At 37.1% G+C, this 24,757-nt stretch overlaps 1 protein-coding gene and 1 long non-coding RNA gene across 7 annotated transcripts in view; one reads left to right on the plus strand and one right to left on the minus strand.

The window, feature by feature from the left end:
• Positions 1–24,757, minus strand: part of LOC127988472 (acid-sensing ion channel 1) — a 161,550-nt gene that overhangs the window by 121,707 nt on the left and 15,086 nt on the right. For 4 of the 6 annotated variants that reach the window (XM_052591234.1, XM_052591233.1, XM_052591232.1 and 1 more), the window contains one exon: positions 10,052–10,247. In XM_052591234.1, coding sequence (XP_052447194.1) covers positions 10,052–10,247 — 196 coding nt within the window. Of the gene's footprint in view, positions 1–10,051; positions 10,248–11,521; positions 11,632–12,462; positions 12,600–24,757 lie in introns of those variants that run through there. The other 2 variants (XM_052591238.1, XM_052591237.1) reach the window with 2 other exon arrangements.
• LOC127988546 (uncharacterized) lies at positions 15,333–17,523 on the plus strand. Its single transcript, XR_008161739.1, has 3 exons — positions 15,333–15,433; positions 16,484–16,665; positions 17,262–17,523. It is a non-coding gene; the product is annotated as an uncharacterized LOC127988546 (long non-coding RNA).

Below are 24,757 nucleotides of genomic sequence, written 5' to 3' on the forward strand. Positions count from 1 at the left end.
AAACAAAACTCTGACCGTCAGATCAGGACGTGAGCGTCTCATCAGAGGAGACCTGGAGTTTTCTAAAAGGTTTTGGGTTTGGATGGTGAAGATTATTACGGTTTATCATGCAAGGGATGTTCTGCATAGCTCTCTCCTGACTTCCCCTCTCTTTCCATCTCTCCCTCTCTCTCCTCAAAGCAATGATGATAAGTTCCTGGCACACACATCAGCTTCCTTATTTGAAGCGCACACTTCCTGTCTCTGAAAAGCCGGGCAAGCGCTTCTGATCTTCTCCAAAGCGTTCATAATTGATTATTTAAGGGATAAGCTGCTCAGGATCATTCCATATTCTCAAACCCTCTTCGTTTTCATTGAAAAACCAAGAGTTTCGAGGGCCAGCGGGCACTGAAGTCGTTATTTATGGCTTTAAACTGATTCCTTAGATCGATTTTGTCTTTGAATCGCCTGGTTTTTGGCGTATTTAAAAATGTCAAAGAGTTGCAAGTAACACGGGAGGGATCTGGCAACATTTAAAAGGCGAGCGTAGACTGGGTTTATCTCCTTCCCACTGGGGAAAATCATCTAGGAAAAATCGGTCTGACCATATGGATCATATCAGGGCCTGATACAGGAGGCATCTGGTGATGGCAGATGTACGCTTTATATTGTTTGTTGGTGCGCCAGAAATATGTGAACCATCAGCCTACAAACCACCTCCTACCACAAGCGTGATGGGCGGCCTGGAGAAAACAGGTGTAAATGTGACACTTTTTTTCTTGATTAGCACTATACAGTATAGTTACTAAACTAAAATGTTGAAAATAGTTCTTTATTATAGATTATAATTCTTTATTATCGATGATTTCAGCTGAAAAGTTGCTGAAATAGCTTAATGTTATGCGCTAAACTCTTCATTTTGATTAATTCCCGAATGAGCTGTTTTTTTAACATATTTGAATGAATAATTCAAGGAGTGACTCATAAATGACTAGTGTTTTAACAAATCAGTTGAACAAAATTGAATAATTTATAAAAGACGGTCACTTGCCCCTGAATGAACGTGTGTTTGAACAAATCATTTGAATGAATGACTCAATGTCTCACTCATTGAATAATTTGATTTCACTTCAAGTATTGGGTTTTCAGACATAGTTTTTGTCATTTGATGTAGATTTTATCATGCTGATGTAAGTTAGGGTGTTTGTTTTTCAAAGTTTGGTTTGAGTTATTCGATGCTATAAAAATGGGAGAGTGACATCATAACTGACAACTGAGACTCACAGCTTCTCGGAGCGAAATGAGGTGCCGACAGACTTTTTTGGGGGATCTTTAGGAAGAGATTGGAGTTGTATTTACCCTATTTTAACACAAGCCTCTTATATGGCAATCAGCAGAGAAAATTTGGACCTTTCCGGCTAATTTAAAATGGGTCAGGGGCGTGTGTTTACGATTGACTCTGCGGGAGTGTAAGCTGGATCCGGCTCCACTTTGCTCTCTACTGTGCAGACAGACTCTAGTCCAAAATTAGCCGTAAATTAGTAATCTTTTTCACCGTCTGTGGTAGAGACCATGTCAGTCAGAACACAGTTCATGAACGGAGCTCACTTCTAATGAGCTGATTATCATTCAAATAGACAGTCATTTGATTCGTTTTTGAATGAAACAGTGCTTCTGAACAAACTGAAAGAGTCACTTAGTCAAAGATAATCACTTGATTCATCCCAGAAAGAAACTGAACAAACCAGTTTAATGGTTTATTTAATGACTCACAACTCATAACATAAATTAATTGTATTCCTGAACAAATGAGTAAATAATTCATTGGCTCGCTAAAAGGCAGTCACTTGATTTAATCTAAAATAAGTCATTTTGTTTTCAAATTTCTGAATACATTTTTTGCCGAACATAACATTTGAATAAATGCTTCAACAACTCATAGTCACCAAACTCGTTCCAGATTATTATTATTTTTGACTCCAAGCTGAATGTCTTTGAGTCAGTTGAATTAATCAGTCACTTTTTTTTGTCATTAAATTAAATCACTTTTTGAACTAATTAAGTGGATGAATCAAATGACTCACTTATACAGTATACTTTCTCCAGTATGATGCAACCTGCAGAAAGAGTCATGAAATGCAGAATTATTTCATTATGATCCAAATGATTCTCTTTTTTTTTTTTTTCAACCAATAACTTAGTCATAGTACTTTTAGACTGATCATTAAAAATAAAAACTGTATTTTAATGTGGAAAACAGAAAAACACTTTCTATACAGACCCTTTTTAATCGTACTAATTTACATTCTTGTGACATTTAATTCAGATTGCAATCCCGCTAATTGACTAAAGCATAATATAAATTCCGTGGTGGTACTTCATGCGCCAAGAAATCACAGTCTATTAAAAGCGATTACAAAAAGTCAATCAAGCTTCAAGTCATGACAGAACTGCACGGGCTGGAGAGAAAATCTGAAATCACACAGAATACATAATTCAGTCAATATCCCATGGACCTTTTGGGTTGACAATTTATCTCGGTTAAGTTGGATCTTATATTAAGTGATCATCACACATAATTAGATGCTAATAAAACGTTTTGCATCCTGTGGATCTCCAATGCCTTCATAGAGAAATATCAAATCTGCTCCACTCGTTACTTAGCAGATCAATCTCTCAAACCTAACAAGACGCAGCCACTATTAATAAAGAAAAGCCATACATGAGATCTTTAATATCTCAATGGTTCTTTAAAACCGTAAATGGAGAAGTTTCACACTTCTCAGATGTTTCCCTTCAGGATTTACACCAAAGCCTCCATTAGAAGTTAAAAATCTCAGTACAAACGAATTTCTCAATTCCTCATTCAAGCCACTCTTCACTTTTAATTATACATTTCTAAAAGACTTTAAGATCTGAAACTAAAGCGAAACCACTGAACTTCTTTTCTTTGGCATATTGTCACAGCGGTCACTCCAGGCTTAGACCCCACAGAGGACCCATATGTAAAACATTAGACCATCTTATCCCCTAATGACCCTGTTCTTCATTAGCCCTGCATTTATAATTCACCAGCTGGGATCTAATTGATCACTACAGTAATGGAGAATTGATTGATCTGGCCTGGAAAGGGGTTGTGGGAATCATAACACCGAGGTCTCGGATGAGCCCTGAATGAGAATGAAGACACCGGAGGGAGAACTTCAAGAGCTTGTAAACTGCAGCTAAAGCGCTTATAGCGACACGGGCTTAAAGCGTGCAAATGTTTCTGGTGCATTGTGGATCCAATTTCAAGCAGTTAGACAGCCAGACACAATCTGAAGCCCATGCTACAGCAGGTGTCAAGCCAATAGATTTCATTGATTCAAGCCCCATTATCAATGTTCCTGGAGTCCTGTGGAGATGGACATTGAGAAACGGATTGGCTGGTTCGATAACAGTAACCTCAGGTGGGAAGTATGAGTGGGCGGGGCTACAAACTGTGATGGGAGGGCTTAACCAATTAGATGCGTCAAAATGCCTGGTTCTAAAGTAACATTTGAGAACCAATTAGTTGCCGTCCCAAGGGTGTGTTTCCCAAAAGCAACTATGGTCGCAAGTTCCATCATTACCAATAGAGTTCAACAGAAATAACGTTCATGGCTAGCTAACGATGGTTTTGGGAAATGCTCCTCAGCACAGCTCTATATTATACTTTTCGATCTATTTTCAGTCATGTGATTTCCTTGAGAATTAAGTCTGATTCTCAAACTGATCTTATAACGTACGTATTTTCTGCGATTTTCAAGCAAACTACCGATCGATTTTAAACCTTATATATTTACAAAGTATATTTTTAAAAGTTTGGACTAAAATCAACTATTTTGATTATTTTGGTGTATAATTAGGGGAATCACATTCATTTCGACAACTTAACTTAATTTCGACAAAAAACAAAGCTACAGAACTATACTTTTTATTATTTTATGAAAAAACAAAACTTAAAAAAAATTAAGTGTTGCGCATGCGTAATCAAACATTAAAAAAAAAAAAAAAAAAAAAAAAAATTTATACATATATATTTATATATATATATATATATATATATATATATATATATATATGTATATATTTATATATACACACACTAAAACTAAAACAGCTCAATCAAATTTAATACTAAGACAATAGCTAAATATTAAAATACCACTGCTTACTGCTTACTTGAAATGGACCTGATGTCTTCCTATTGGAATAATTAAATTTCACTTAAATCTAAACGTACAGTACAAATGAACAAATTATTCACTACAGAAATGGATCTTAATTACAGGCCTCTGTTATAATGTTCAGTCATATTGAGTGGTACGAGCCTCAGCGGCTCTAATACATCTGAACTGTTTGCCAATATACATTCATTAATTATAACTGCGTATAATTGCGTTCTGATTGAATCTGCTTTGCCGAAGGAGATCATTATCATAAAAACACAAATTAGCCACAGACTGGCCACTGATGTCAATCCTTACCTGCTCAGATCTGTGGTTCAGCCATGTGTGATGAGTAAAAGCTTGTGTGTGTGTGTGTGTGTGTGTTAGCTGCAGGTTATGGACTTGATGAGCAGCAAGGGTCATGTCTGCACGACATGCACGATCACCATCTGACCTCTTGGACGAGACGCCAGTGTTACCATTCCCCTCTGACATAGTGAAGATGAAATATCACCTCCCATCTCCCGCCGCATACAAATGAGAGAAGGAGAGACGCGGCACGATTCTGTGAAATTATAGTCCGATCATTATGGAAAACATGCCCACCAAGAATGTTCATGCAATGTGCTTTACATGATTTTAAGTATTTTTTAAATATATTTAAAAAACAAAATACCATCAAAAGTAACAAACATTCACAAAATATTAGAATACAAAATATTTATTTATTATTAAACATGCTATTTGTTTAAAAAAGGGCATTTACTGTACACTATGCCATAAAATACTGTTTTATTTCCTTTCTGATTTCGTAAAGCAGACAAACGGTCTAAGAGCTGCATTCATTGCATTGCAATAAACAAGAATAACTCATGTGGATCTTTTTTTTTTTCCTTACATTCCGAGATTATTTAGTGGATCAGGAAGTCCAAGAATCTGTGGGATGGTTATGAAAATGCATTGTGCTTGAGAGTGGCTCTGATAATACGATGGAATAGGCGACTATGCAAAGCAGGGAATCTTTTAACTCGGTCGCGCATAAAAATGCAAATTTGGGCCGGTCTCAAATGCTGTTTATTTGGAAGTGAAAGTAATCGGCTTTGACTTAAACTCACAAAGGGCCTCCAATTTCCCATCCTACGATTCTGTTTGCGAGGGAGAGTAATCTTAAGAAAAAAAAAAATAAATAAAAAAAAATAAAAAAACACAACTTCCTTTAACTTGAATTACAAAAACAGAGTTAATATGGTCTGAGCGGTTTCGTATTTTTTTGTGTGTGGTAGGAGTAACGGAACAATTGAGTTCACATCAAAGTGCTTCGAGAGAGCGAGAGACAAAAGAAAAATCAGAGGTCTGAAGAAAGACGGGCCGGTTTGATCAAATGGGAACACACATATGCATGAAGTGCTGAGCCCTGATGAATTGTCCATCAAACCCATCTCGTATTCATAAGACCAGCATACATCAGTCAGAATGTAACATCTGTAGGGGCGAGAGGAAGCAGAGTCTCTCTATCCAAATTAATCTGCACGTCGAGTTTATGAATTCGAAAGAAAATAGAGCTTTTGCATGTCAAAAAGACCCCCACAACGATGCTCTGGTGGGATGTTGCTATTTTTCAGAATTTTTGCTAAGGTGTTTCAACACATTGTATACATTCGCTATGGTGTTCCAGGAGGTATAATGCACTCTTATTCAATGGCTAGTGTGTTTTAGATGTTACTATGTTGCCAGGGGGTGTGTTTTAACTAGTGCTTTCAAACTAATTTATGGCACATTTTTCTGAAATTATTCGCAATTAATCATGATTAATCCCACCTAACATTAAAGTTTTTAAACATACCTTTAGATCGCAATAACTTCACCTTGAATCTTCATATTTATATAGAAACAACATAAATACAGTATATTTTTATATATTTAAATGGAATCTTTTTTTATGACTGAAGGCGAGTGTCACTGATACCAAAACGACATTTCTGCTATGCTATATAACAAAACTAGCAACTCATGACTTATCAAACACAGCCACAGAAGAAATACTAAAAGGTGTTGAGGAGCAGAAAAGACCTCAGTGAATCTACATGACCTAATAATAAACATTAAATTCATGAACACCAAGTTGCAATTCTCCAAAGGGACCGGCACAACATGTCACCTTTACAGCAACACCCACATGAAGCACTCATATTGGGCTGAATACCAAAAAATGAGATCTATTGTGTGTGCGAGCAGTAGTGGAATCTATGGTTTAAAGCCATAACGCCGCGAGCCAATACACCCACTCACTCATTCACACATCCTCCTTTCCAAAAAGACGATACAAAAAAGGAGGATAGTAGCAGACAGCAGCACATTGAAGACCCTCGTAAACACTTCACTCACGGTGGGAGGAAATTCACAACAGAAATGCTAATTTCCAGCCTAGACTCGCATTGCAAATGTTCTCGCAATTTTTTTTTTCCTCTGAGCACCACCAACATCCAATACATTCATTAACAGAAAGCAAATTAACCTGTGATATGTAGCAATTAAAAAAATAAAATGTCATTTGACACAATGTTAATATATTGCACAGGGCTGTCTATTTTCCATGTTGTTCAATTAATTAGATACATGAAAAAAAGCAATTAATCATGCCTCTGATTCATACTTAAGCTTTGTAAAACTAACAATTACTATATATTTGTCATTTGTTAATGTCACTTAACGTTTTCTAGTCAGCAGCTACAACGTTGTTAAGTCTTCATTTGGCAGCTTCTCTCAGCACAGATTCATAGACGTAATTAATCTGAGTAAATAACTGGAATATTAAGTCATTCGTTTGATTTGAAAAATGGACAGCCCTTGTAATGCATTAAAAATAACAATCATGCAGTGGACTGTAAAAACCAAGGCTTTTACAGAAACCCACAACATGAGGTTAAAACACCCACAAGAGACGTTTTAGTGGTGCATTAGAAATCGCTAGAGTAACATTGTAAAGCTGCTGGAATCGGTTCATCTAGGATAAAGGTAATGTGTAGCAAAAATACTAAGTTTGCACAGGGTGGATATATCCTAGTCAATGAAATGTGTCCTCCTGGGGGACTTTAGCATAAAGTAAAGTTTGTTTTCATGGCAACTTCTAGTTTGAAAAGACTTTCCGCCGAAGTTCCGCGGGGAATTCTCTCCTCTGGAAGTTCAAACCCTTCATCACAGGAGCAGTGGACTGAGGCATCGGGATGAGACGGATGGATTTATGTGCACAATCATCAACAGACGCTTGAACTCCGACTGAACTCGGGGCTGTTTTTAGGTTGCAGTGTTCTTTTGCTAAAGGAACCTACGCTAAACGACCCTTCTGGTGATGTGTGGCTTGATATAATGAGAGTGTAATTAAAGTACACTGGCCCTTTTATCCACAAAGGTGCAACATCTACCAAGAGATGCATGACTCGACGGTTTTCGACCCATGCAAAATAAAACCCACTCTTGGAGACATAAACAGCTAAATAACATTACAGTGGCTTAATAATAATAATAATAATAATAATAATAATAACAATAACAGAACAGCAATAAAAAAAAACAGACCCCAGAACGAATGACAGACATCTTGAACAAACTAACGACAGATGGACAGATTGATCCACAGACAAATAGAGAATTAACTAATAAGAGATAAACAACAGACAGAATGCTAGACGGAACAGTAGAACAAACAAATCGCTAGAATGAATTCACTTTAGAACAAACAGAGGATAGAAAGAAATGACAGATGGAACACATTTGTCAAAACGAATGAAAGAACAAAAGAGCAATACAACAAACGAATGATAGCTAAAATGAATGACCGGTAGAATGAGAGCTAAACGACCAATTCACAGAAAAACTGACAATGCTAAAAAACACAGAAAGATACATAACAAAAAACAGCAGATAATGCTAGATAGAACAAATAACTAGAACGAATGACTGATCGCTACAATGAGTGCTAGAACAAACAACAAATCGATGGACAGCACTAGAAAGGACAGCACTAAAAGACAGAAAAACAAAGCAGATAGCTAGAATGCTAGCTAAAATCAATGACCAATACCTAGCACAGACCACTAATAGCTAGAACGGAGCTGTAGTACAACAAAAACATGGAAAGAAAGAACAAACTAAAATTACAGCTTTCTATCTATCGATAATCGACCAACTAATCGATAGTCAGAAAAGCAAAGCTAGAAAGAAAGATAGAAGAGACAGTAGATAGCTTCAATGAGATAGAGAACGAACAACAGCTAGCTAGAACAAACAATCGATAGCTAGACAGCTAAAACGACCAAGAGCTACAACGAACGACAGCTAGAATTCGACCTAGAATGAACAGCCAATGCTGGAATGAACAAATGACTGATCTAAAGAAAAAAAAAAATAGAGAGAAATATAGAAAGATGGAGCAAACGACAGCAGATATACAGCCACAGCAGCAGGCCTCACACATGTGTCATGTAAAGCTGGTTGAGGTGCTTCACTGCTCACGTGTGTCTCATCATACAGCGCGATTGCTCTCTGCTGAGCTGTTCAACATCAGCACAAACACACTCTCAGATCAGCACAACGCCCCTCGTACACGCGTGTGCTCCACCACAGGGAGCTCACAGCAGCTGGGGCTTATGGGTCCACCAGGACACTAAAGGAAACGGCACAGATGCTTGCTTACATCTCAGCATATGCTTTTAAAACTGGGCTTTATACTGTATGCATGACAATGAGCTGATTATTCACGAGCATGAGGTCAGCAGATTAGGTTTAGGATTTCAATAATGACCCCAAAGTTTTCAGACAGTGTACTCTATTGAAAGAGTCGTTTAAAGAAGTGTTTTTAATCAGAACATATTTAAATACATTGAAAAAAGCAGTTATTTTACTTTACAAATATCTATAGTGCCTAAAACGTGAGATTTTGGCTTGGAACGAAAACGGGTTTCTCAAAGCATTCAATTATGAATGACTGTAAAAAGCTGAGTTGGCAAATTTCAGATGTCGAGAGCTCAATTAAATCGAACATAAACTCAGACTTTGCACTGGGAGTAGTTTTAAATCAATCGTAATATCGTTCAGGTCTTCTGCAGCACCAGAAACCGTCAGTGTTCATCTCTCATAAGAGTAACGCTAATTAATCGCATATTATTAACAATCGATACGGTCCTCTCAAACAGCTCTTTAAACTAATCGATGGAGACAGCACACTTTAAAAAGCCTTTCCATCAGAGCCATTTACGTTAACCAGGATGATAACGTCTTAAAGCTTCAATCAAACTAGCAATCGCAGTGCTTGAGCATTCAGTGAAATAACTAGTTCGATTAGCGAAGTGTCGATTAAAAATACACTTATACAAATGCACTCCAAATGTAACCAACTGTACTTGTTTGGAAACCAACATTTGTGCTTTCCAAAAAAAATTATACAGTATCTATATGGAAAAAACCTTTGATTCTACAGATGTCATTAAAGATGACGAATAAACCCATTCCAGATCCCTTATCCATGGATCAGCAGGGGAATAAAGGAATCTTTTAAGTGTGGCCTCTTCACGGTATTATCAGAGGATAAGATCGATATGACTCCATGGTTAAAAATAATCTCTCACTATCTCAATCGAACAGCAATGCTCGCTTCAGTACAACTGTACCAACTCAACACATGACCTAAAGATCACAAGTCCACTTCGCTCAGGAACCTTGACAGTAAAGTCTCTGGTGCACCTATGAATTACACTTAAAGACCTTTTAAAAAACAAAAAATAGTAGTACCTGAAAAACACAAACCCAATTACCCCATCATTCCAGTCTCCACCGATCGGATGGCGTCCTTCTGCACCTGAAACACAGTTTGCATTCACGCTCACCACTGAGAAGTCTTCGGGGCTGCATTCGGCGCCTCTGAAGTAGCAGGACAGCAGCATCTCCTTGATGTCGTGGCCTGTTCGGTCGTAGAACTCGCGCATGTTGAAGGGACGGGGCTTGAAGGAGGAGAAGTCCGCCTTCTCCTTCAGGACCATCATAACGCTCTCCTCTACCAAGTGTGTGTCCCGGATCTCATACCTGATAAGAGAAGATGTTTGCAATCAGGAAAGCATGTTCAGTCCCAATCTCTTTAGGAAAAAAAAAAGTGTATTTTATTACCGTGGTAAAGCCATCATGGACAATGGACATGCACCCATGATTTCCTGACTAACCTCAACAGTCACAATTAAAGACTAAAAAATGAAAAAGTCAAAACTGCTGACAAGCTTGGTTTCTTAAAACTTGCAGAACTGACAGAACGGGATGTGAATCACAATTAATATACAAGTTTTCCCTCTAGTGCAACATATCTTAAAGTTAACAAATATACAAGTTTTTCTTTTCTTTTTTTTCTATTGTGGGTTACTAATGTTATTTCAGAGCTTGACAATAAACTAAATATGTATGCATCAAACTTTAAATAATGCAAATATATAGACATTCAGCAAAAGACTACTGTATATAAATAGCCAAATATTCATTATAAACTGGTTTTAAATAATATTGTAACATTCTTTAAATACAATGGTAGTGTTTTAAGAAACTAAAAGATCACCTAATAACTTCAATCAAAACGTTCATACGTAACAAGAATGGTTGTTAATTCGAAGAGCACTACAAATCTCATAAGAAGCAACTGATATGTCACTTCACAGTAGAGTAACGGTCAGGAATTAAGTCTTTTCTTCAGAGTGAATAGAGTATGTAGACAAAGAAACCTGCCAAAATACTTTATGAAGCTTGGCTGAAACTGGTGGCTGCAGTTTTCAAATTTACCTCAGGAGTTGCTTGCCAGCATGTGTATAAGTATAATAAAGTGCATATACCAGACGTGACCGTTATTTAACAGTAATAAAGGCAAATGCAAAAGCCTTTCAAAATCACAAACTCCAGTGCAAGTTTCTTCTCCATTTTGTTTCATTGTTTTCTGAATGAACGCAAAAGATATTGAAAGACAAAGAATGAAAGGAAGCCACACACAACATGAACCAATCGTTCTGAGGCAACCACAACCAATGTTGCCCTTTTATTCTTTCTTCAATAACCCTAATGCTAACACTCAAGGATGAAGGGGAAAATACTCTTAAATCTTCACTAAAACAACAGCCAAAGATCCCACTGGGCTTTACTACACCTCAGCCATGACTTTCAGTAATTACCCTCACAATTAAGACAGTTTGTCAGGCTTCCTTAGCGGCATGACCGCAGCGTTACAATAAAATCCACTAGCAGATACAAAGATAGACCTGGGGTTCAATAAATCTCATCCTGATAATCACTCTTTCAGGTAACTGACATGCAATATTACTTACAAGATTGGAAATATCTTGTCATATTTTGAGGAATAGTTCATCAATATTGTACAGTATTACACAATTGGCCAGATTTGTTTATTTTTAGTCTCTGAAACACAGTGTTTTAGCGAGCAAACAAGTGTGAATACGTCCGTTGGAAGGAGCTGGTTTCATTTCCGCCAGACCGCCTGCGTCCGCGTCCTTCTGTTGCTCTTTCCTCGAACCTCCCGCCGCACAGACGAGCTGTCAGGCAGGTTTCCTCTCGCTGCTGCAGCACAAAGTGAAAGATTAATGGAGGTGGTGAGACAGCAGGACGGACGGGCTCGAGAGAGACAGCGAAACGCAGGCATGACAGCACACACACAGAGCGCTGTCCCCGTCTCGCTCCCGGCCCATTATCCTCTTAGTCTGCGTTCGCTGTCAGTTCAGGGAAGTTCGGAGTCCACACTGACCACAACAAGAGCACTTGACAGGCTCCTATTGTAAGCCAGCCCTACTCACAGACCTCCCTATATTATATATATATATATATATATATATATATATATATATATATATATATATTCCTCCAAAGAAATTTAAGGAGAAACATCTGAGATGACGTTCATATACCTGGAAATCAATATAAAGTCAACATCTTAAATAGAACATTTCTTGTGATTGGTTTAAAAACGCATGCCATTTCGGCAGTGCTCGACTGATGTGGAGTTTGATAATCTGAGGTAGTTGACATATCTCATCTTCAGTGGCGATTTAGCTGGCTAATCTCTACAACAAACAGTCTCCCGCGGAGCTGCTGGCATTAAACTGAATTAAACACACTGCAGACGGGAACATCTTGAAGTACAACACTAACATTGCCATCTGATTCAACACGGCTCTGTTATTGGCTTGATTTCTTACATTCATCATCTCTATGAAAGCTAATATCACATTAGAAAACCCATTCAGATGTTTACCTTGTCTTTTCTTCTTTTCTCCTCGTCACAGAATCAGAGTTTCACATGCTATCGGTTGTGTTTATTGTAGGGGAGGGGCGTCACATGACAGGGGGAACTTCCTGTTTGAGGCCCCCTCGCTGTTAATCATCACAAGTCTGAAAAAATAACTTCAATTAGCTGTGGAATCCATCGAGCGTGAAGTAGATCTCATTAGCTGGGATTTCATAAGTGGTTTGTTAATCTTCTCCTTCAGACTAAATCATTTTAATTCAGATCTGACAGCCACATTTCAAATCAACTTGAAACTCCATTCACGTGCCGTTTCACTTCACAACTACTGCAGCTAGAGTTTAGCAAAACAAAAAGGGGATAGGCTTTTTTTTTTTTTTTTTTTTTTTACTTTTTCATAATTCGGAAATACATGAAAAACAGAAAACTGAGGATCAGCATCATGGTACCAACAAAGCCAGATTGGAGATGTTTGGATTTGTCAACTCAAAACTAATCCTGTAACTCTGAATTTGTTTAGTTACCATCATGGTACAGGCCCCTGGCGAAACGTACGTTTATTTAATAACAAATAAACCGCAATGGATTATGTATAGTAAGTGGATCATGGTTTCTGCTTTATATCTTCAAGATTTAAATCCTCGTAAGCACATTATTGATGTTACTGTATTTGGGTGTGTTGTTGCAAAACTTAGTTAAAGACCTCATAATCATGAAAAGTTTACAATTGACTAAAGTTATGATTACTGATTTTACACATTTTAATCTGTTTTTATACAGTCTATGATTTGAATGTTTGATTGACTTGACACCATTATGTCATCGCCAGTGACATCATTACATCGAGCATAAAGGAATTGGTAAACCATTTTTTTCCCCACTGGTTTCTTGAATCGAACTGTCCGAAAGAATCGGTTCACACAAAAGAACCGAACTTCCCATCACTAATGCTCATATAAAGAGTTTCACTATCGTTTACGTCATTATTAGACCCACGATCGAAAAAAAAAACAGCCAAAACGTGTACCAACCCGTAAATAAAATATTCAGCGCAGAAATTCTCCATCATTCGTTCAAATTATTTTTAAAAACTTTGGCCATGTTTAGCATGAGAATCCATCTCTTGAACACTGTGAACAACTCTGAATACATCAAACACCTTTTTTCTTCTTTAAAATAACAGATGAAACATTCCACAATAGGACCTTAAACATATGTTGTAGAAAGTAAATAGTAAATTTTGCCTACATTAGGAATACTATTTTGACTCGATATTTCAGTTTAACTTTGACAGCTTTCATTTTTTTTTTATTCAAATCAACATTTAAAATAATGTGTTAATATCTTTGTTTGTTAGTTTCTAGACCAAATATTAGGTAATTGGTCAATATTGTTTTTGACTATTAACAAAAAACAGTTTTGACTTAAATCTTGATTTTGTTTTTTTTTTAAGACTTTCCTTTTACGTTTAATTTTTTCTTTTTTAAAATAAGTGAAACATGAAAAATAAGACTAGAATATATTAGATTTTGACTATTAATATAATTTGCGTATATTTTCTAAAAAAGGGTAAGAAAGATTAAGCATACATTTACCATAAAACATATTAATTTAACCAAGTAAATGGTCATTCTAATAAATGTTTATATATATATATATATATATATATATATATATATATATATATATATATATATATATATATATATATATATATATATATATATATATATATATATATATATAAGAATAAACATAACAAGAACAGAGACATATATTATTTTAAGTATATGGTCTTTTTTTAAATAATGTGTTTTGTTTTTAAAACATGTGAATATACAAGTAAATGGTAATTATGACTATTTTTATCATGCTATTTTGACTTAAGTCTAGTTATTTCTATTTAATTGCAATGAACTATTAAAAAATAATTAAATCTTTAAAACAACTATTTTTTTTTTTTCTTTTAACCTGATAACTGTCACTCACGTTTTTGAAGATAGACTTGAATGTGCATGATCCAAACCTAAATTTTTATATTTCATGTCTGAAAACATTTTGTAACATGATTTTGATGTGCCATTTACATGGTAATGCAATGTCTGATTTTAAAATGGGTTTTAAAGGATGAATTTTGAGATTTTATGTTTTCAAGTGATATATAACTTCTGATGATTTCTAAAATGTGATAGAGAAAAAGGCAACGAGGAAGTCTTTTTTTTTTAAACAAAGGTCAAAGCTCCTTTTGTAATGTAGATTTCTGAGCGTGCACTCTTGTCATAAATTGATCTATAACTTTTCCTACATAATTTTTAACAAAAAATATTGGTATAATATAAATTTGGGAGTCTTAGACCTTTCCAACGATATATAGTTTGTCAAGATTAGATTAAATTTGATTGTAATATAGTATAGTCAACGTAGGCGTCCCGTATACGGGACGGGGTGACATTTAACAGGTTAAATAACAGAACACACACAATAAGACAAGGGAAACAGTTCATTTTGATTTTGTCTTGATGTAAAAGCCAAAACCGTGACCAGCTCACAATAGTTTCTCGTCCTCTCTCTACTGTCAGAAAAAAAGGTGGCAAATGGCCAGAGCTAAATTGAAAAAGCTCCAACTGTTCCTTGGACATGATCCTGTGAGGATTTCTTCCCAAGTACTCCCAGAAACACTGTTAGCACCTCGCAAAACAGGAGGATTTATGTGAGAACAGGTGCTCTGCTTCAGTCAAAGTCCATATCACTGTTATTTGTGGCAATATCCTTTCTTTGCCCATCCGGCGAGTGTGGGAGTGACTAACCACTGCTTACCGGAGAACCTGCTAACCTCACCTTTTATATCTCGCTTTGCTAATAATAGCCACACAGAAGAACAACCGCTCTGCGAGGCTGACCACAGCGCAAGGTTAACTCAATTTAAGACCACTGGCTTCACCATCTCACCTCCGACGGGTGGATATTTTCCCACTCTAAAGTAAGCCCACATAGAGATCTGGCACGGATTTGCGATTCGTGATTTATTCACCTTTAGAGAATATTGAATTTCGACCGGTGGCCTGTTACGGCTCTCTTATTAAATGCCTGCTGGGAGCAGTTGGCTTAGCGTTTGTACGAGCGAGGTCTACCTGCGACCGTGAGTGGAGCGCCATTTCTCTCTGTTAGACTGAGAATATGATTATTTACAAAGCGGGGTGACAAAGTGAGCTCAAAGCGAGACTATATGCATCAACAATGAGAGTTTAGCATTTAAACTGCTTTATTAGATGGTCTTAAAGTGATCCTCAGAGTTTATTTCTTTATTTTCCAGTCAACTAATGAAAGAGTTCATGCTTCATTGTACTCTTATTTGAGCATTATTGATATTCGTATACCTAAACTTTGCACATTTTAAAGCGAGATTTGAACACAAAAGATGTTTCGTCTAAACTAAAAAAAGGGAACCTTCATAAAAAGCTAAATTAAAATATTGTAAAGTAGTCAATTCGAATTTTGCGCTATATTTCAAGCTGTACAATTAGTAATGGATCCAAATACATGTCAGTTACCTCTAAAAATGTAAGATTCAGTACATTCAAACATGATCTGACACAAAACACAAGAATTTATCAATTTTATACAAAAACAATTACAAGTGCTTGCTGTTTTACCAGCTCTAGTGTTCGTTTCTTTTGGAAACTGCATTGATATGCACTTATTGGTCACGTATTTCGCATTTTGCGAAAAAGTTCTCATAGGTACATTTTTGTCATGAGCTCAGGTAGGTTTTCACAGAGGAATGTTTTAAAGCATAGCTAAAATTTGCCATCATTTACTCGCCCTCATGTTGTTTCAAATCCCTCAGTAAAATCCTTCAGAATAAAGCCAAGAATAAAATCGCAAAATTTGGAGTATGAAAGTGCTGCTAACAGTTTTTTGAGATGCTGCTTTTAATTAAAATGCGTATAGTAACTGATATCTGCACATGCAAATAGATGGTCTTAAAAACTCAAAATTGATGACTGAAAAACTATTGTTTTTGTTGCAGTGTCTTGCCTTTGTGACTTGGTTGTTTAAGGCCCCTGCACCTTCTTCTGCTCTTATGAGTCTCTATAACTTCGTTCAGACTCAGGGTTTGATGATGCCAACAGGAAGCAGATGCTGCCAGGAACTCCACCAACTGAGTTATGATGTTTCTGTATCTACTCCTTCTGCGGTTGCTCTCTTTGTGTATGTGTGTGCAAAGTTTTAATATTGCCCTGCCAGAACTCCCTAAAGTAATCAGTGTGAAGCTCGGTAAGCGGGGTTGGGAAAGGCGCAATTGGATTATGGGCCATAAGCACTTTAATTTTCCAAAGATGGAATAACAAACGACAGAGCATCTGCCTCATCGCTCTCTCATGGTGGTTTTCCTCGAACAGCCATTTTCAGATTACAGGAGAGGTGACGCGGCTTGATTAAACGTCACGCCGCTACAAATTCACCGTTATTGCGCATTAACTCCAAGAATGAACTGTTTGGGAAGTCTCAAAAGTCTTCCGAGAGATTTAAAGTAGGCAGAGCGGGGTTCCTCGCAATGTTGCCATTCTGGAAGCAAACAACTGGTTTTAAATAAAGCAGATAAGGGATTTCTCCCATTATGCAGTTTGGCTGTGCATTAACGTAGTAAACACATGCAGAGCATTAAACCTTGTATATTAAAGTGCTTTCCGACCAAACAAATGTACATAATTAGGATCTGCATTTACATAAAAGCCCTTTTGAAACCTGAATTTCCATGCAAGTCCTGCATGAATTACGCTTATGATTTTCTACCCTCCAAACAGGAAAAGCCAAAGGGGTCCAGTGTTGCTTTTGGACCCTATTAACCGCTTTTCCACTGTGGGGCCAGTGCGAGCCAGTGGTTTAAATGGGCCGGGAAAGGCTAATAGCCTCAGACTTTAAGCACCTGATGTGTTTCCACCATCGGGCCAGAAGCTCCGCTGCACTTCACTAAAACCCACCTTTACACGTCTTTCAGGAACAATGTCATGCAACCCCATCAATTCACCAACAAAGAGAAGTTATCAGAAAACTAATAAGAAATAAGTCAATGGAACTAACGCGATCACAAAACGAACATGATAAAAGCAGCCATTTGTTTGCATGTTTTGTTCAAGATTTGACTTCAAAAGAATCTATGTTTTACAATAATAAGTGATGCATTTAAATTGATGCATTAAATTAGTCAAACAGAAATAAAGCCGTATGAACCGTTATCTCATAAAGAAAGAGTTCACATAGACTACTTTCAGTCGAGTCTGTTTCTGTTTATCTGTAGTCACAGTATACATCACATTAAGAAAGAAGGATTATTTATATTTTTTCCTTCAAAAATATGACCCGAGTAGCAGTGGGAGCTCCCGAACAAAAGCCATTATATTTTTTATGACATATGCACAGTTGAAGTCTCGAGACGAGACTTGTGACAGATAAAATAAATATGCGATTGTGATGAGAAGCTGATGTCTTATTTTTTTTTTAGCATGTTTATTGTGGTAAAGGCTAGCGTGCATAGTCTTTTGTATCGCTCATTAATATTTTTGCCTTTTATGGGTATCATAATCCACATGGGATCTCAAACAGGCGTTATTTCAAACACTTTCTGCTGTCTGAAAGTGAGATTTGAGCTCAAATTATTTTAAGTCTTTAATACTGGTGTTATAGCTGTTAGGTTTATGAAGTGATCCAACGCACTGATGCTCTCCAGACATGGAGAAACTCTGGCTTTGTTCATAAACACTCCTCTAGCCCCATCTGGTCCGCTTTGGCCCAAGATTTTCGTTGGGCCAAAAACACTGGCTGCTGGCCCCGAGGAAGCACCAATGAGGCATGAACAAGCCCTGGAAGTGACAGTGGGAGTGCAACTGGCCCTTGCATGCGCTAGCACACCCGCTTTTGGACAACAGTGGAAATGTGGCAAGTGACTTTCACTGATATTCCTCAAAATATCTTCTTTTAGGTTTTGTATTACAAAAGGAGTCACAAGCAGGTTATAAACCACACTCTAAAAAAAGATGGTTGACCAAAGCTTAATTTGGGGTGAACTACACATTTAAATACTGTTTTGGTGCTGACAGACCAATTACATCTGGTTTAACCATTTTAGAAGCTCAAGTTAGTGGTTTAGCTAGTTAAAGTCTGTTTGGAAACCAGCACACCATCATTATGAAGACTAGCCTCCAAAACACAACCTGGTTAGTTTTTATGTGACTTTATAAGGGATCGTTCACACCAAAATTCTGTCATTTACTCACCCTCAAGATGTTCCTTATATTACTTTCTTCTAAACATGAAGATATTTTGAAGAATGTGGGAATTGATTATTCGAATACCTTCTCGCAGTTCAGAAAAACAACTTGTTTGAGTAAACAATGACAGGATTTAGTTTTTTTGGGTGAACTGTCCCTTTAACTGCTCTGAAACCATACATTTTCAACAAACGAGACTTTCATTTACAAGTCCATCCTGTTCTGCTCTTCCATCGACTCTGTTAAACTCTTGCAACAGTAATGCCACAATTTCCAAGCTGTGAAGTGGCACAAAGAATCACGGAAGCATTTCCCAGACGCAAAGGCGCGAAATGACAGAGCCGGTGAGCACAGCGGGGCCTGTATATCAACACACAACCGGTGCGGTTTCACAAACAGTGCTAATTACATGGGGATAAATCCTTGTTTATCACATGGCTTATGAGACACAAGTTAATTGCTTCCGCTTGTCAGCCCTCCAATCCCTTTGAAGCCCCCTCGGCTCCCGGTCGCCATGCCTCGTGTCTTACCGCAGCAGCAACACCTTATGGCGACAGGAAGTTACACTGCGGAGAATTGTGTCACATGTTTGCAAACAAATGGCATGGACTTCTGAAATGCCAGGAGTCTGCAACCAATCAGAATAGAGGTATTTGCTAATTAAAATATTTAAAAGATTCTGACTATATGCATTCTAAGAGAAAAAAAATATTTCTGCATAATGAATTAAGTGCGCAGCATCCATATTCGTATTGATGTTGCCTAAAAAAATAAATAAAACTATTCTTAAATGTAAAAAATTTAATGACCTAAACATGGTATTCCATTTACAGTGTGTAAAACTAATTGGAAGTAGCAGTTTGCATCCTCTTGCCTTGTTTCCCAAAAGTGAATTATTTTTCATTACAATTTTAAGTCAATTAAAATTTGCTAAATATAACTGGATTAAAATGTCAGAATAGACATTCATGAAATGATAACAACATCCACAACACATTTAACTTATTAATTCAATGCACTTTTGAGTTATTATTTAATGTTAGTTAAATATTTAATGTGTAATAATGGAGGGCGGGACTTGATTTTGGATCTGGAATTTGATTGGATCGAGAAAAGTGGCTGGTTAATATTATTTTTCCTACCTGCATGGCCTCAATTTTATGTTTAATGTAGAAGATGGAAAAGAAATAGTGTACAACAGCAGATTTTCTGTTCAGCAAACGTTTTAATCACTAAGAATAAATAACTATATTAGGGTCTATACCATCGATAATATTTTGTTTATTAAAAGTGCTGTTATGTCACCTGCACCCTTTAAAGGCTCAAACTCTTTAAAGCGGGAAAAATTCTGATTGACTGTCAATATTTTCATCATTGAACAGCTGGAAAAAAATAATAATTCTGAACGTGATTCTAATGATATCGTTCATCGGTCCTGTTATTGTTATAGTTGTGGTGTGACTGCTATTCTTCAGAGCGATTGTTAAAATAACATCTTTATCATTAAAGTTTAATCCTTGGTGTGAATGAGCTTTTGGAAATTTTGCATATCATATACAATACAGTTTGTATAAGCTTTATAGAATTAATTAAACCGATTCAATTGTTTTTGAATGCAATCTTTAAAACATCCATTCGTTCATTAATTCATCAACAGAGCCAGAAAAAAAAAATGGTGTAGTATGTTAAAAACAGCAAGGCCACATGTCGACGAGAACATCTCAGGCCATGTTCTTGAAAGCCCCCAGCTGTGTGTAATCGAGAACATGCTGACGGGTCGGGCTTGCGACTCTTGTGCTGGAAAATTGAGATTGTTCTAGTGACATTCTAATATATTGTGCAGCGGTTCTCTCTTACTGAGCTTCAGGCAAAACAGAACACTGGATCGATAGGCCAAAAATATCCCGCCGGAGCAGAATGGGTAATTGCTTTTTTTTCTCTCTCTGGTGAAGTCGAATTCTGTGCATAGATGGGTTTGTGGGAATGTGTTCAGGTGAATGTGTTCACGTCACGCAGATCTTTGGCAACACTGATTCACAACTGCAAAGTCATTCTGTAACAGCTCGGACTGCTGGAGAGAATCGATATGTGTCCTGCTGCTGTCCATCAGGTTTTAGACCAGCATCGAACTACAACTGAGAAACAGATGTTGATGGTATGAAACACTTTTTTTTTTTTTATCCAAATCACACACACAAAATAATACATTAGATGCTGCCAAATCAATAGATGTGTCACATCACATATTATCGATACATATTATTCATAGCATTGCTTTCCCAATGAGATTCTCAGCAGAAGAAACCGTTGCTCCTTCATGACAATAATTGAGCTGAAAGAGAAGACAGTTTATGTTAATGTTGCGTACCTCATGACAACACACTTGAGTTGAATTACAAATTGCATTCTAATACATTTCAAAACAAAACACCACGCGCATTTTGAGCTAGCGTAGCTAACAGCATTCGCGCACAGGAACTGTTCGAGGTCTTCGAGACCGCAGACCGTCTCTGAAGCTTGAACGTGCAATCTGTCCCATTTCTGCCTCTACACGCTCTAGTCATTTCATATTTTCTCTTTGCCTTTTATTCTCTGAACTTTTCAATATTCAGAGCCGCTCCAAGGCTGCCAGCATTAATCGTTCACCTGTTAAATATTGGCCCGGTGGAAAAGAACAGAACTGATTACGCAATGAAATAGACAGAAGTTAACTTAGGTGCTAGTTGACAGTTTTTCAGCAAACAAATAAATAAATAGACCGAACGCTCCAGGCGTTTAACCTCAACACAAAGACAAAGCTGAAATAGAGACAAAATCTGAAAGAGACTCGGCTCAACTGATCTCATTTCACACAGACCCAACGATCTTTGAAGAAGAAGAGCGAAGCTCTTTAAAAGATCTTAACGTGAGATGAGAAGAGAACTGATGATAATCAGATGATCTAAAATGTCACTCACCGACATCCAGACTCTTTCAGGTCACGTCATTGTGATAGTGCACTGCACAGTAGAGAAAGTGTACAATTCCTCCCATTAAAAAAAAAAAAGCAGTATATAGTATTTAATGATGAGTGTTTCAGAATTGCTGCAATTAGAAGATAATCACTGTAATCACATGACCTCACACTACACTGCTTAATAAATACAGCATCACTACTAGTAATACTCACATTTACTGCTGTGGTTGTTCAAAAAATTATTCCACCAAATAGATAATTAAAGAAGTAAAAACTACCATATCTTGAGGGCAGTAAGCATCCAGAAAACATTTAGTTTTGTCAGTCTAATAATGAGTCAAGAAAGAGATCTGAAACTAAAGTACTTCATTTTCCATGCACAGATTCATACAATTCTTATGTAAACTGTATATGGGATCATTAACATATAATGTGGCTCTGATGTGACAGACTGAAGCGCGGTGGACTGAGGGCATATTAAATTTAAGGGCATCACTTTTGCTTAGCTTGTGAATGTGATTGTCAGTGGAGCTTCTTTAATAGACTCAATAGAGCCGTGATGACATCTGCTGATGAATCCCAGAGAGAATAAAGCAGGAAAGGTCTGCCTGTCACGCCACAGTAACTATCGGCCTGAGCTGTCACTGCATCTTACTCAAGGCCATATCACGAGCAGTGTATGATCTTCAGACAGTAACATGAATACTGCAAATTCCTAAGCTGGTTGCATCCCAAACTGCACACTCAACTTCGCTATGAACAAAAATACATGCTTTACAAGAGAAGCACAAGCACTGCAATGACATTACAGCATTACAATCATATGCTTCACATTCCTCGCCAAATACTGTATACTGCAACTTGCACTAGTTCACACGACAGCAAAAAATAAAAATATTGCATGGATGCGTATTACGTGTTCGTTCTGTAGGTATGTGCGCAGGTGCATAGTGTTTCTTTACAAAATGACATTGCAAACTAATGTTCTGCAATTAATGTTACAGTGTTTTTAGTTGTTTTAGCAGTTCCACATGAACAATATTTTGTTCACATTTGGACCATTTTGACAATATTTGTATGTATTTAGTACATTTGTCGTGTAAAGAGCAACACATTAGTATAGCGAGCCATTCTCACTATTAAAGTTGCTTTAATAGTGCACAACACAACAGATGTTCACTGATCAGAGCGAGTGCGTTGCGAAATGTCACAAAAGAAGTGTGTTTTTGGTTGCCAGGGCAAGACAACCCTACACATATTACCAAAAAAAAGAAAAAACAGCATTAAGGGACCAGTGGATGGAGTTTATTTTTACAGAGCATCAACGGAGTTGTGCAAGTGTTTTTGTTTGTTCCCTGCATTTCGAAGATGCTTGTTTTACAAACAAGGCCCAGTTTGACGACGGATTTGCATATAGTTTTATTTCTTAAGGATAATGCAATCCCAATGAAAAAGGGTCACGATCGTGTGTTGGAACCGCAGGCAGAGAGTAAAACGGCTTCAAATATCTCTGTGTTGTTAACTTAGCTATCAGCGTGTAAGCACATCAAGTAAACAACATGCGATGTTGTCATCAACAACTTCACTTTCCACATGTACAGCTAAAAAAAAAAAAAAAAGATGACATAAAGTGGAACTTAATTTTCCAAACCCGCTAAGCAAATATATACAGTTTCAGTACATACCACATAGAGACGTCGTTGCTGATGCTGCTCTTGTTAAATTTCAGCCTCGGGATCTGATTCTGTATCATAAATATATGCTGAATCTGACTGTTAGCCATGGTTTGTTTTGGTTGATGTTTTTTTTTTTTTCTCACGGTAATGTCACAGCTTCCAAACGCTCTCAACGCAAAAGCCTACTGGCGCTCGTGATTCTTTAGCTCCGCCCACACGTCACGCCTCCGGGAAAAATCGGTACAGACTATCTTTCTCTTATGAATATAATAAAACTAAAGACTTTTTGGAGTTATGAAGGATGCAGTACTACTCTATAGGTACTCAAGATTAACAGGATATTGAGTGAAAACGAGCATCTCACCCCCCCCCCCCCCCCCACCCTCTTAAGGCAAGAGTCATAGTTAATGGTTTATTAATAGAGAACTAGAACTTGACTTATAAATGAAGAGTGTGACTGTGTAAACCTCAAAAACCAAGGTTCTTTACCGGCATCAGTGGTTTTGTGAAGAACATATGATATTTCCATTCCATTAAATTGTCTTCAATTAAAGTAATTGTTCTTTTAAGAACTGCAAAAGGTCATTTTGAACCAAAAATGGTTCTTCAATGGCAGGGCTTGGCCACTTCGGACTCGAGGGTCACTGTCATGCAGAGTTTAGCTCCAACCCTAATCAAACACAAATCCCGGTAGCATTCAAGTAATCTAGAAGACATTGATTAGCTTGTTTAGGTGTGTTTGATTACACTTGGAGCTAAACTCTTTAATAGGACTGTGATATTATCCCAAAAATTTACATTTTGAAAATCCAGCAAAAGTACATTCAATATTGTATCTGATCTACTAACATATGGATTGCATTAACCCTAATCTTGTGTACTATTCATGAAATATAGTATGCAAATCTGTTTGGTCATTAAGTAAGATAGTTGGCTGTGTTTGCAAGTGTGGAAACTTTGCCTAGATGCTCTTCCAGTTCCCATGGTGATTTGGTTCCAATTGGTTGCTATGTTCTATCTGTAGTCACGTTTCCTTAGCGATGGCTTTATAGAGGAAATGATGTGAATGACCGACTAATGCTCTTCTAACTAGAAGTTGTTATATGCTTCATAAGTTACCCATTGAACACTGTAGTTATTTCAGGATGGAAAAATAAGATATCTAAAATGTTTCTCCTACACAACAGTTAGTCTAAATGGGGAGTAAGTGGAGACGTTGTCCTCTTCCTTTCAGATGTTTCTTCTAAGAAAAAGATCTCAATGTTTCTCCACAAGACACCAAAATCTGCACTCTTCAATTCAGACCCCTTAATACTTATGATAACAAACCAAAATGTCAAAGAACAGGCATGTCGCTTCGATCTGGAACCGACATATGAGCTGTTAAGAATAAAAAGCAC

The sequence above is a fragment of the Carassius gibelio genome, chromosome B22 (genome assembly GCF_023724105.1).
Source record: "Carassius gibelio isolate Cgi1373 ecotype wild population from Czech Republic chromosome B22, carGib1.2-hapl.c, whole genome shotgun sequence".
NCBI classification, from domain to species: Eukaryota; Metazoa; Chordata; class Actinopteri; order Cypriniformes; family Cyprinidae; genus Carassius; species Carassius gibelio.